General features: G+C 45.6%; 1 protein-coding gene across 6 annotated transcripts in view; it reads right to left on the bottom strand.

Moving 5' to 3' along the window:
- Nucleotides 1–14708, bottom strand: part of mpp7a (membrane palmitoylated protein 7a) — a 131056-nt gene that overhangs the window by 86182 nt on the left and 30166 nt on the right. For all 6 annotated transcript variants that reach the window (XM_031583914.2, XM_031583916.2, XM_031583917.2 and 3 more), the window contains one exon: nt 9896–10091. In XM_031583914.2, the coding sequence (XP_031439774.1) occupies nt 9896–9932 (37 nt within the window). In that variant the 5' untranslated portion in view covers nt 9933–10091. The remainder of the gene's footprint in view (nt 1–9895; nt 10092–14708) is intronic.

The raw sequence follows: 14708 nt of genomic DNA, 5'->3' as shown, positions 1-14708 counted from the left end.
ACACACATACACACACACACACACACACACACACACACACACACACACACACACAGACACGCTTGGTCACACACATGTTCCAAACGTCACCTGTTAAATACGTCCCAGTGCAAGTGACCTGCCATTAAGTAGTTACCGTGGCGACACAGCTTTGGACGAGCTCACACTAGTCATTTTACAGCTCTGTCTCTCCTGTGGCGCTGATCTGCGAAAGCAGACGTGAGATCATGTTTGGTTTGACATGTGGTGTGTGTGTGTGTGTGTGTGTGTGTGTGTGTGTGTGTGGGGGGGAGAGTGTAAGGACCCCCAGGATGACCCTAAGCGTGCTGGCTTTAGGAGCTCTTTGACTCAAGAAGTACAGCTGTAAAACCCCAACACACAGTGGTAAACCACACACACACACATCGGGTGTGCATTGTATAAAGACTCACTGATGCCTAGATAAGGCACACACAAACGCTACATGCATAGTATATTATATGCGCACACACACACACACACACACACACACACACACACACACACAAACACACACACACACACAAACAAAACACAAACACAAAACACAAACACACAAACAAATTGTCTATGAACCACTTCTGAGTAACATAGTACAGTAACAAACTACAGGCACAATTCACACACACAGACACACACACACACACACACAGACATAGCCACCCACACACACAATCAAGGGTTTGAGGAAACTGGACACTTCTGGCAACCTACAGGATTCCTTTCTGAGCGGTAAGCGTCTGTTGTGCTGCCCAGCACTCTAACCATCAAAGGTCTCTCTCTCACACACACACACACACACACACACACACACACACACACACACACACACACACACACACACACACACACACACAGGGGTGACGTCGACCATCATCCTATATCAATCAATCACACATAAGCACCACAGGCCAGTGACAACTTCCTTGAAGTATCACCTCAGATATGGTGGCTGCTGTTGCCAGGTGCAACTGAGCGTTTCATGATTGGCTCTGGTATGGAGTGTGTGTGTGTGTGTGTGTGTGTGTGTGTGTGTGTGTGTGTAACAACCTGTGGCACCAGGAACAGAGATCAGATGGGGCTAGTGACTACAGACCTTAGATCTCTCTCAGGGGTCAGTGTCAGGTCACACACACACATAGCAGAAAGAAACACACACATACACACTCAAACACACAGACACAGATTTACATATAGAAGAAAAACACACACACAGATGCATACACTTTATAGGCGGACCAAGAGTTACAGAACCACATCAATCACACACACACACACACACACACACACACCATTTAAAGTTAACCCACAAGCTCACGGGACAACGCTTTAGATATGGAATTTATGTGATTACACAGTCTGCTCAACACACTCAAACAGACTCATGGAAGCAAGTGCGCACTCACACACACACACACACACACACACACACACACAGATGGACACACACAGAGACATGCATGCACACACACACACACACACACACGCACTGAAGGCCTTTGCCAGTGTTCAGAAGCCAGAAAGATCTCTTTTAGTTTCACGCTGCATAACATCTAGATTTGTGTTCCTCTGCAGGATGGCCAAGAGAGAGAGGGGGGGGGGGGGGGGGGGGGGGGGGGGGGGGAGCGATAGAGACCAGAGCGGACGGAAGGCAAAAAGAGAGGGAAAGAAAAACTAGTGAAGGCCTCTCAAGAACTTTATAAACTCCAGAACAGAGGAATGGCGAGAAAGAATTTAGGAGAGAAGAGACAACAAAGGACGAATGGAAATGAACACAAAAGAAACCTGGATGAGACAGAGAGAGAGTGTGTGTGAGTGTGTGTGTGTATGTGTGTAAGAAAATGTGTGAGAGAGATCGTGTGAAAGCGATTTGGACGAGTAGGAAAAGTAGAGTCCAGCAGTACCTCTCACACGCTCCCAAATCAAGCCTTCCCAATTTCTCTACACTGGAAAAACACCTTTATATACTAAACACACACACACACACACACACGCTATCACACACACAAACACTGACATAACACAGGAGCGGTGTCTATGAGCCAGACCTAAATGATCTACCACCTCTGCTTAACACTCATTTCCAGAGGACTCGCTCACAGCCCTCAAACCTAGCCTGCAGGTCCACACACACACACACACACACACACACACACACACACACACACACACACACACACACACACACACTTACACACGCCAGCCTGCTGCCAAGCTTTTCTCTCTCAGGACACACTGCAGCCAAGACTCCAGGACACGTCGAGGAAATGTCCAACCGAAGGTCATATGCAGCCATACACTCCACTCTGCTCTACTTCCTTATGACCACACACACACACACACGTTCATTCATTCATATGCACATATTTTGTCATACCCACACGCAAACACTCACACGCAAACACTCACACTGAAACGTATTCCAACACACGCCAAAACACACATACGAACCAAAGCCTTACAGAATTACATTAAGTCATTAAGCAAATCTTATTATATGATAAGAATTCCAATAATGATATGACATTAAGACTGATAAAACATCTTTAATACATCTTCATTCCACACTTCAGATATGACAGTTATCCTCAGATATTTTGATTCGTTTCAGCTCAATTTTTCAAACATTCACAGCCACCTCTTTGAGCTTGTCTTGTGCGTGTATGTGTGTGGAGGTATGTATACGCAAGTATGCTATATAACTATTGCGTATGTTTATTTATGTGGAGTTGAGCTCAACTCCCATATGCAACATAGTATTTCTCTGTGTATATCACACACACACACACACACACACACACACACACACACACACACACACACACACACACACACACACACACACACACACACACACACACACACACACACACACACACACACACACACACACACACACACACACACACACACACACAACCTGTTTGGTGCTGTGTGTCCTTTGGATAGAGACTGTGCTGGATGTCATTATACCTCTGAAAAAAAAAATCCCCACACACATAAAATAAAATATAAATAAATTAAATTCCTTCTCCCTCTCCTCCCCTCTCTCGCTCTCTCTCTCTCTCTCTCTCTCTCTCTCATTCTATCCATTTTTTGTCATTTTCTTCTCCCTGCTTTGCTAAAACAAAGTGGAAATTTTCATTCTGATGTAATTGGAAACAGGGAGCTTTTCCAGTGGCAACAAATCCTTGTGTTACAGTGCCGTGTCCCAGTGGCAAGGAGTGAGGGAGAGGGGGAGAGGAGAAGAGAGGAGAAGAGACGAGAGGAGAGGAGAGGAGGGGAGGGATGGAGGGGGAGAAGGATAAACGGCTGGAAACCGATAAAGTGCTCCCGTAGCGCTCACCGCTGCCACCACTTTAGCCAACGTGCTCTCTCTCTCTCTCTCTCTCTCTGTCCCCCCCTCTCTCTCTCTCTCTCTCTCTCTCTCTCTCTCTCTCTCTCTCTCTCTCTCTCTCTCTTCATCCCTCTTCTCTCCCTGCCCTCCATCCCTCTCATTCGCTCTCTTTCCCTCTCTCCGTGGCTCTCCTCTCTCGCTCTCCATCTCGCTCACTTTCACTTTTTCTCTCCCTCTCCCTCTCTCTCTCTCTCTCTCTTTCTCCCTCTCCCTCTCCATCTCCCTCTTTCGCCACAGATTCCAGATGCTCGGCATTCTTGACATCAGAATGGAAAAATTTACTGTTAGCCGAGAAGAAATTTAATACGGCCATTCCTGTCATGTCCCTCATAGCAGCGCTAGTGGGCCGCTGGTCTGGGGAAGCCATAGAGCGTCGCAGAGCGATAAACAATATGGCCCTCAATGTGGCCCTCATTACCTGTGCGCGATTACACAACCACTCACTTGTTTGAGGAGAATGGTGGAACAATACACACACAAAGAAACACACACACACACACATACACAAGCCTAGACACACACACACACACACACACACACACACACACACACACACACACACACACACACACTCATTAGAAAAATAAGTGTATCTGGTAGAAAGGTTTGCTCTTCAGAACCTTTCCATGTGTAGTGTTTGGTGTGCCCTTCCTGCAGAGAGGGTCTGGCGCTGCTTATCTTTTAGGCCTGCTGTGGGACCCCTAAAAGGCTGATAGGACAGGCAGGACGGGTCGCCACCGCACCGTAAACTTCCACGAGTCCAGTCACCTGGTGGAGGCCGTGCTGTGCTGTGCTGTACTGTACTGTGCTGTGCATCACAATGTGATGGGCTCTATTGCTGTCCTTATACCTATGGTCGTTTGTACTCAGCGGTGCTGTTCAAGGTCGTTCCGTGCCTCTACTCAAGGTCGTTCTCTGCCATGGTATGTGGCACAGTGTGAGGTGCCCAAACCTGGTCTTGGATCCCTGTGACTGCACCCCACTGCAGACTTGTGCTGTGCTATACCATGCTACGCTACAATGTCCGAGTCACAGTGGACTACGCTTGTCTGTGTCGGAATGGCTGTGCGTCAGAAATAAGAGTGAGTTAGACACATCAAGAGAGGAGAAAGAGAGAGAGAGACATCAATAGAGAGAGAGAGAGAGAGAGAGAGAGAGAGAGAGATAGAGAGAGAGAGAGAGAGAGAGAGGGAGGGAGAGATGGGGAGAGAGAGGGGGGGTGGGGTAAGTGGAAGAGAGACAGAAGAGAAGAGAGAAGTGATTTTGAACAGAGAAACCGAAGGAGGAATTTTGGCAGGAGAGAAGTCTGTGGTGGCAAGGCTGCCTCAGAGCCGTTTAGAGCACACTTGGACAATTAAATCTTAATTTCCTCCCATTTGGACAGGTGTGTGTGTGTGTGTGTGTGTGTGTGTGTAAATCTGAACCAGGAGCCAAGAGGCGGCTGGAGAGTTCAGTCAGATGCTATCCCATGGCACAAATTCTTTCTTCTACTACACATCCATGCATGTACACACACACACACACACACACACACACACACACACACACACACACACACACAGGCAAACACACACACACACACACACACACACGGACACACATACAGGCAAACACGCACACACACACACACACACACACAGAGACAAACACACGCACGCACACTCACAGACAAACACACACACACACGGACACACACACTGACACACTCACGCACACAAACACACGCACACACACAGACAAACACACACACACACGCACAAAGACACACACAGGTCAGAAATCAGGTCCCTCGTCTCCTTCATGTGCTTCCAAAGTATTTATTAAACCTCAGAGGCCTCACAACAGAGATGGCACTAAACGTAACCCTACCACACACTTTCTCTCGCTCTCTCGCTCTCTCCCAAGATGACAAGACAACAGAAGAAATTCATTATTTGCTTTCTTTATGCACTTCTTTCTGATGGTGATCTGTAGATTTGCTGATAGGCTGTTACTAGCTGTAGCATTTTTGCTGGAGTGCCATCGCTTTCTCTCTAGAGAAATCACTCTCATTCTTCTGTTCGTTTTTCTGTGTCTATGTTTGTCTCTCTCTAGAAAAATGTGATGAATTAGGAGGCAAAAGAGGACAGGAAGAAGTTAAAAGCCAGGGAAAGAAACTATGTGCTGTTGTGAAATGAGTTTTGCCTTGATCTTGCCTCACATCCACGCTGTGTTAAGCACACACACACACACACACACACGAATGATCAACCTTCCAGAATGCACAGTGTTTTTTTCCCCCCTCTTTTTACAGACAATAAAAGTCAGTTCACGATTGAAATATCACACACAGCAAATCACAGACACACACACACACACACACAAATGATCAACCTCACAGAATGCACAGTGTTTTTTTCCCCCCTCTTTTTACAGACCCTAAAAGTCAGCTCATGATTAAAATATCACACACAGCAAATCAGGGCAACCAGAGCTGTCCCACATTGGATCAATCCAAACCCTCACAGAGGCCACACTTTTAATTTGAAATCTGCGAATGTTCGAAATGAAGTTGTGGAGCACGATAAACACGCGGTTACTCATCAGTTTAAAGCGAGACAGCAAATAGTGTCTGCAATTTGTGTGTGTGTTTGTGTGTGTGTGGGGGGGGGTGATACGAGTTGGAGAGCAGTGTGGTGGCAGTTAAGTGAAGTGGCTGTGTAATAAAAAGCATGTTAACATTCAACTGTCTCTCACACACACACACACACACACACACACACACACACAAGGTGTTTCTGTGGTGGTTTGGAACACTTTAAGTCAACTTGCCGGACACAATTGTTGGATTTTAGGAAGCAGGCACAAATGTTAAATCAAGTGATATGAGTTGGAGAGCAGTGTGGTGGCAGTTAAGTTAAGTGGCTGTGTAATAAAAAGCATGTTAACATTCAACTGTCTCTCACACACACTCACACACACACACACACACACACACACACACACACACACACACACACACACACACACACACACCAGTGTTGTGCACGTTCACACTTCTCATGAACTAGTTCAAAGTTCAGTTCATACAAGTAAACATGAATCATTCACGTTCATAGTTCACCATTTAAATTCTGAACTAGTTCATAGTTCAGTTCATTTTCATTTTTTTTTTAATTATTGCAAATTTTTCAAGAGGACATAATTTGCACAGAAAGGTGAGATTTTTACTGTTGGAAACTTTATCAGACAGTGTGTAAAAATCCTGCACATAATAATAAGGTGGATCGGATGTACTCGCTGAGTCTGCGTCTCTGTTTTCGCTTTCACTTTCCCATTTTTATATGAGACCGAGAGCTGTTGTCTTGGAATACGTTGCTTGTTTGGTATACATGTGTGTACGATGATTCATGGGTAACGTAGTGCGAAGTCGAGTAGTTGGTTTAGGTAAGGCTACATCGCAGAAATTAGGGTAGGTCTACTGTTATAGAGGGGGTTCGGGAAATGTGTAATCACTGAGGGTCATCCGATTAGATTGGAAAAAATGGACACTTGGATATTCAGTTTGATTCTTCACTCCTTGTATTGCATTAACAACAATGAATGGGATAAATTGTAGGTGGGTGTATGTTTGTATGTGAGTGTGTGTGTGTGTGTGAAAGTAAAATATACAATAGCCTACACAGCCCTGTAGTAGGCTACAATTTAAATAATGAATTATACAGGGAACTCATGGTAAGAATTCAACCTCTTCAGCAATGACATGTTACTGGCTTAATCTAAGATCAACAAGGGCATGTACACTAAATGAAAGACCGCTCAAAAGTTAGCATTGGTAAACCCTATACCACTCGTATTTGTAGCCTACATAAGCAGTTTATGCTAAACGAGTTCACGAACAGTGCCATCATGCTAGATTAATTAAGTGACAGTGCTAGTAACAATTATGAGCAAGCTAAACTATAACAAACACATAATGACAAGGTAGGCTAAAAAGTCAAACTTACGTATACATGGACGCACACAACTTCAACAAAGTGCAACGTTCAATTATGTGAAAATATGCCCGAAGAAGTTAACTGCCACTCCATCTAAATATGCTGTGAAGCGAAATCAAAACACTACCTTGCAGAGTGGAGTCACATGACCAACGCAATTACCAAATATGGTCATTTACCGAAACATGCTCTGTCTGGACAACTTAACAAATAATTACTATGGCCTTTTTAACAGGTACTGAGCAACGACATGGTGTAAGCATTCGATTTAGACAGCGTCTTTCCTCAGTAGAAGGAAAACATTCCGTAACGTTTTAGCTAGACCTCAGTGGCGCCGGACCTCAGATAATATGAACGTGTTCACCGTTCAAATTCATTATTTGTCATTAAGTTGCGTTCAGTTCATCGTTCTCATAAAAATGAACGTGTTCAATGAACGCGTTCTTTTGAACGCGTTCATGCACAACACTGACACACACACACACACACACACACACACACACACACACACACACACACACGCACACACACACACACACACACACACACACAGTGTTTCTGTGGTGGTTTGGAACACTTTAAGTCAACTTGCCGGACACAATTGTTGGATTTTAGGAAGCAGGCACAAATGTTAAATCAAGACATAAGTTATGTCTGATGCATTCATCTGATAAAAAAGTTCTAATCAAGTAATATGCTTTCAAGAGTGTTTTGACTTTTGGTAAAGAACTGCCTTTTCATTTGAATAAGAGATTTGCCATCGCACTCTCACTTACACACGATTGGAGAGTGTTCCACCATCTAGCTAATCTAGCTCTGTCTCTCTCTGTCTGTCTGTTTCTCTGTCTGTCTGTGAGTCTATCTGTCTGTCTGTCTGTGAGTCTGTCTGTCAAGTCTGCCTGTCTCTCTGCCTGTCTCTCTGCCTCTCTAGTTTGTTCTGCTGTGTTCTCCTTCTGTCTCTGCTTCTGTGTACTCATTCCCCTGCAGAACATCCAGAGCAACACTCTGTCTGTCTGTCTGTCCCTCCCTTTCTCTTTGCTGTTATCTACTGATATATTTCAGTGAAATACCTCTACATACTGTTTGTCTGCATTTCTGTCACTATCACCATCAGTCTTTCACTGTCTTCCTGCAATGCAGCGCTTGTATTTCACGCAGTCAAACACTACTTGCCTGTCTTTCTCTTCCTTCCTCTCTCTGTGCTGTGCAGTGCAGTACTCGTATTCCAGAGTGGAAGCTAGAGGCAAGGCGACCCTCTCTGTTCAGGGACAGAGGGGACCATACATGTTTGATTTGGAAAGAAGGACACTGCCAGTAATTGCCTGCAATGACTATAATCGTAATTGATGGTCTGGCTTTCCACTTTGTCTATACAAATTTCCACAGCGAGTACGTAATCGCCAGCGCACGGCATGTCTACAGGCCAGCCACCAACACACTCTTTATCCATCAGATCCCCCTCTTTTTTTCTCTCTCTCTCTCTCTCTCTCTCTCTCTCTCTCTCTCTCTCTCTCTCTCTCTCTCTCTCTCTCTCTCTCTCTCTCTCTCCCCAACTTTCTCTCCCTCTCTCTCCCCCTCTCTCATGGGCATCGTTCCCTCACACACAAACACGTACACACACCTGCACCAACAGAGACGCAGACAGACACACGTGCAGTCAAACACATACAGACAGGCTCGAACAGGACCAATGGGTCTCCGTCCACTAACCCATCACCATAATCGCCCGCAGGAATGCGAGTGCTCGCTGCGGAGCCGGCCGCCTCGGGGACATGTGCGTATCCGTGCGTGACTGACACGGACGGTAAGGCCGAACGACGGCACTCAAAGCGGTTCTGCGGATCGCCCTAGTGAACTGTGACATTTTCCTGGAGGACATTCTCGGAGCATTCAAAGTTTTATTTTTTGGACCGAGGAGCTATAATATTGCGAGACATGGTGACTCATCCATACTGTAGAAATGAGATTACTGATCCTCTCTTATGTGCGTATAGAACCTTTTTATTTGTTTAAATTGAATGATAGGCCATGTCTGCGTGCTAGTTGTTTATTTTGCATTCTGTGTTTTATCTAATCTTCTTAGGATAATTACAACTTACAACATATTACAGTACATCACGTAGATGACGTAGAACTAAATGGCAGAAGGGGTTCTTCACTGACTCCTCAAAAAGTTCTGGGTTCTAGCAAGGTTCTTAGTTTCTAGCATCCAACTATGAACCTTATGTTAACCAAAACAGATTTTTTTCATTATAAAAAACTACTGCAGAGCTGCTGGCCAGAACGCCATGAAGGAGGTTCTGCAAAGACACTTTTACCAGAGGGTTCCAAGGCAATCCTTTATTGGCTCTTTCATGAAAAGTATTCAGTAGAAACCTTCAGGGTTCCAGGTTCTGTCCATTTTGTGGTGCTTTATGTCATGATGTATGTATGACATGAATGGCTATTGATTACAGATTGATTGTTATTTATGTGGGTGATTGATGAGGCGGTTTTCTCTCACCTGGCTCGTTGCCGGCTCCCGTAGAGAGGGCAGGCATGTTTACTGTGCTGTGGGACCCCACAACCTCCTGTCAGTCACACACTGTTGCCACGGTGATTCAGCACTGTTTCCACTGCGTCGCGTTTGGTTTTGGTCAGAAGGCACACCCCCAGTCAGACCAGCTCATTGTCTTTATACCATGAAATGATGAAAGAAGCTGTAACACACACACACACACACACACACACACACACACACACACACACACACACACACACACACACATTAATGCATGTAAATCAATAACAGTGTATGCTCATCTATGCTCTAGTATGACACGAAAATACCACACATGCATGCAGTGACATTGCAGGGTAAAGCCACCAGTTAACAAAAACAAGACAGAGAAAATCAAAGAAGGTCAAGAACAAATGGATGCATGGTTTATCTCTGGCTCCCTCTCACACACCCATGTGCGCGCGCACACACACACACACAGATACACACGCGCACAAAGAGAGTTCACTTGAGAGGTGTGTCGTTCAGTGTCACACACACACACACACACACACACACACACACACACACACACACACACACACACACACACACACACACACACACACACAGTTCTCTTGAAAGGTGCATCGTTCAGTGTGACACACACACACAGACACACACACAGACACAGTTCTCTTGAAAGGTGCATCGTTCAGTGTGACACACACACACAGACACACACAAAGACACACACAGTTCTCTTGAGAGGTGCATCGTTCAGTGTGATGGAGAGGCCCACCCCTGACCTCCTAAACTCCACACGACCCCCAGCAGGTGCAGGTACTGTGGATCAGCGAGTAAAAACACCCCACACACAGAAACACACACACACACCAAGTACAGTTGCAAACACACAAACCAGAAGTGCTCACATGTGTGTGTGCATGCACAATGAACTACAACACAGCCCTATATGACACATGCGTCCACAGAGAGAGAGTGTGTGTGTCAGGGCGTCCTGCGTGTGCTGGGATGAAAGGAGAGCTGTTTAACTGGCCAGGCAGATGGACAGAGAGAGAGCGAGAAAGAGAGCGAGAGAGAAAGAGAGAGAGAGAGCGAGAAAGAGAGCGAGAGAGAGAGAAAGAGAGCGAGAGAGAGAAAGAGAGAGAGAGCGAGAGAGAGAGAGGGAGAGAGAGAAAGGGATCAGCTTTCCCTGAGAGAGGACGAGGTGAGAGAGGTGTCCCATCCAAAGCAAACTTCTCACTGGACTGGCTTTCACTTCTCTTCTCTATCTGTCTAGAGGATAGAAACATCTATCTGCCCACTCTTTCTCTCTCTCTCTGTGTGTGTGTGTGTGTGTGTGTGTGTGTGTGTGTGTGTGTGTGTGTCAGTGTCAGAGGGTTGGAGTGTGCACTGTACTGTCTGTGTGAGTGAATGCATTGACCAGAATGCACATGACAAAGAACATCCATGGAAAGATTGCACCTCATTTAATTTGTCTCCCAACCTCTCGCACACACACACACACACACACAACAGACACAAACATCCCACAACGCATCTGGAAAACAAGACAACAAGTGAGACCCTAAGCCCCAAGATTAGAGAAGCAGACATTTGTTTTGTGTGTGTGTTGAATATTGCAGACACACACACACACACACACACACACACACACACACAGCTGTAAAAGTATGAATGGAATCTTGGACAGAGAGATAATGGACAATAGGATGAGGGAGTCACCAGGATGGATGATGATGATGGACAGAGGGGGAAACAATAAGAAAGAGGGAGAAGAAGAAAGGAAAGACATCATCTCAGAGAGAAAGAAAGAAAGAAAGAGAGAGACAGAGAGACAGAGAAAAGGAGAGAGAGGGAGAGATCACGATGGAAGGGTTTTGAAGGTAAATGTGAATTCCGGAACATATTTTTCCAAGCAGGAGTGCTGGGAAAGGCCAGAGAGCACACTTCAGAATGAAGCTCACCTCCATCCTTTACACCTCCACCCTCCACCCTTTACACCTCCACCCTTTACAGCACCCCTGAGCCCTCTTACCAGCCACCCAAAACACGAGAGAAAGAGAGAGAGAGAAAGAAAGAGAGAGAGAGAGACAGACAGGGAGTGTGAGTGAGTGAGAGAGAGAGAGAGACAGACAGAGAGAGAGAGAGACAGAGAGAGAGACAGACACAGAGATAGAGAGAGACACACAGAGAGAGAGAGAGAGAGAGTGAGAGAGGCAGACTGACAGACAGACAGAGAGAGTGTGAGTAAGTGAGTGAGTGAGTGAGAGAGAGAGTGAGAGAGTGAGGGACAGAGAGAGGAAGAAAGGGGAAGAGAGATAGAAGTCCTGAGAGAGAAAACGTCTGAGGACATATGTATATGTGTGTGTGTGTGTGTGTGTGTGTGTGTGTGTGTGTGTGTGTATTTATATTTATAATCACACTGTATCAGGTTTGGAGACTAATCTGCAATGTGGAAAAAAGGGGGAATCAGAAACACCTGATTGCAATGAAAAACTGCTGCATGCTTCAGCTGTGATTGTGTCTGTGTATTTGCACACAAGTGTGTGTGTGTGTGTGTGTGTGTGTGTGTGTGTGTGTGTGTGTGTGTGTGTGTGTGTGTGTGTGTGTGTAGGTATCTTCACCTGTTCAAAGAAGTGATCTGCTGGTGCCACCTACAGCAAGAGTTCAGCTATTGCATCTCCAATTTCCAGATCAGTCAACTGTACTACACTAAACACATATTCCACTGTACTACACTAAACACATATTCCACTCACCAAACAAAAAAAAACTATTGGACATGGCTATCAGAAATATCACGTAGAAAACACTGATAGAGACTCACCACTGTGGCAACACATGTTAAACCCATGTCTACATTTGCAACGAAGTTGATTTGAAGTTTCTTTTTTGTGTAAATGTGTATTTGCTGAAGACAACTAGGGGAGTAAACACTTTGACATTCATTTACTTTTACAAAAAAAAAAAAAAAGCAGTTTAGATTTTCGTTTTTAATTAAACGTAACTGAAACAAACGTTTACGTATGACACCACATCAGTGTCAAGGTGCTCTTCAGGTTTCAGTTAAAGAGCATAACAGACCCAGATTTCATTACTCTATTTTTGTTCTGGAATCAAGTCAAAGGGTGAAGACTATTTTTGTCATCAAATTCAAACCAAAACAAACAATCTTGTCTTCTTTCCTTTCCTTCCACCCTCTCTGATCTCCGCAGAAACTTTGGCCTGAGCTGGGCGCTGCTGTTAAACTCATGGCGTGTCACAAGCATGTGCATGCTGTTTTAGGAGTACACACGTCTGTGTCTGTGTGTGTGTGTGTGTGTGTGTGTGTGTGTGTGTGTGTGTGTGTGTGTGTGTGTGTGTGTGTGTGTGTGTGTGTGTGTGTATGTGTGTGTGAGTCCGTGTGTTAGCGAGGGATAGGAGGGGATAGAGTGCATGTGTGTCTGTGTCTGTGTGTGTGTGTGTGCGCGCGCGCGCGCGTGTGTGTGTGTGTGTGTGTGTGTGTGTGTGAACAACTATAAAACTCACACAGTGACAGAGAGCACTCACTCTTCCAGTTAATAAAACACAAGACCAAATATTTTCACCCTGATGCTGTGTGGAGAGGCCACGCACAGACATACACTGTCTCACACACACACACACACACACACACACACACACACACACAATATGTACTCAACTGGCCTTGCAAATACGGTCATTGTGTGAAGAGGAACTACCTTGATCACCTAATCACTTGAGGAGTTACTTTTCTTATTGGATAAAAATAGCCTGACTGAAAGCAAACACAAATCGAATGAATCATTGCTGTTTAACCTAATCGTCACCATACGGAAGCACACGGCCAACCGGTTTTAAGAGCCTCACTGGCTTAAACGCAGTACCTCCCTTCCTGCACTAGATGGCGTTGTGTCTGTTGACTCCTCCAAATGGGCAATTTTGCTTCACCTCAGCAGTTACACGTGAGGCAGTCCCCTACCAGGCCAAGTGTTGATGGAAAAAGGGAACCAAGTCCAAGTGTGGATAGAGGTGTGAAGGTGAGGCGAGTCAGCGTGTTTACTGGGAGGTGCCAAACGCGCCGTTTAAAGCGGGGAGGTGATGGCGGAGTCAGCCAGCGAGGAGCGCAGTGGAGGGCGGCCTCACGCTGAGTGTTTTTAACGGCCGTTTCAGGAGTCTGGTGTCTGTCTCACCCCTAAAAGGGCCGGGGCGAGGTTCCTTATCTCACCTCTCTGCTACCAAAAAAAATAACCACGTAACCGACCATCCCAACGCCCACATTGTGCCACTGAAGGTTTTGGTTCCCACACACACCTGTTCCTCCACCCCAGCTAACGGCGACTGATCCTCACAAACACAAAGCTGAACTCTCGACAAACACGGAGATCACATGGCTGTAAGTCTGTTACGGAGGTTGGGCTGCTGGCAAGCACTGTCTGGAAACAAAGCTTTGAACTCTAGGTGCACTTCCCCTTCCAGCGGACTGGGCCGACCTTCTCCTGTCATCTCTCAATTTCTCTCGTCGGCCTCATCTCCGGTACTCACGTCTCAAGACAATGAGACCTTATTCACTGAGGATGTGCTCTGTAATAGAAATACAAGCTCTTTTCCCCCGTACAAATTCGTACAAATGTTGCATGTTTACTTTTCTCTTCTCGAGCTCTCCTGTGTCTGAAGAAGTGTTTATCTGCGGTGCGTGAGTTCTTCCAAAGAGATTGTATCCACTGCCACTATGCTCTATCCAGGCTTTCACAATTGAGACATCAGGGTTAACACATGGTAATAATCCCAAAAACAAGAGTAGGATTCA

Source organism: Clupea harengus, chromosome 17 (genome assembly GCF_900700415.2).
Source record: "Clupea harengus chromosome 17, Ch_v2.0.2, whole genome shotgun sequence".
In the NCBI taxonomy this organism is placed as follows: Eukaryota; Metazoa; Chordata; class Actinopteri; order Clupeiformes; family Clupeidae; genus Clupea; species Clupea harengus.
This window is presented reverse-complemented; position numbering and strand designations above follow the sequence as displayed.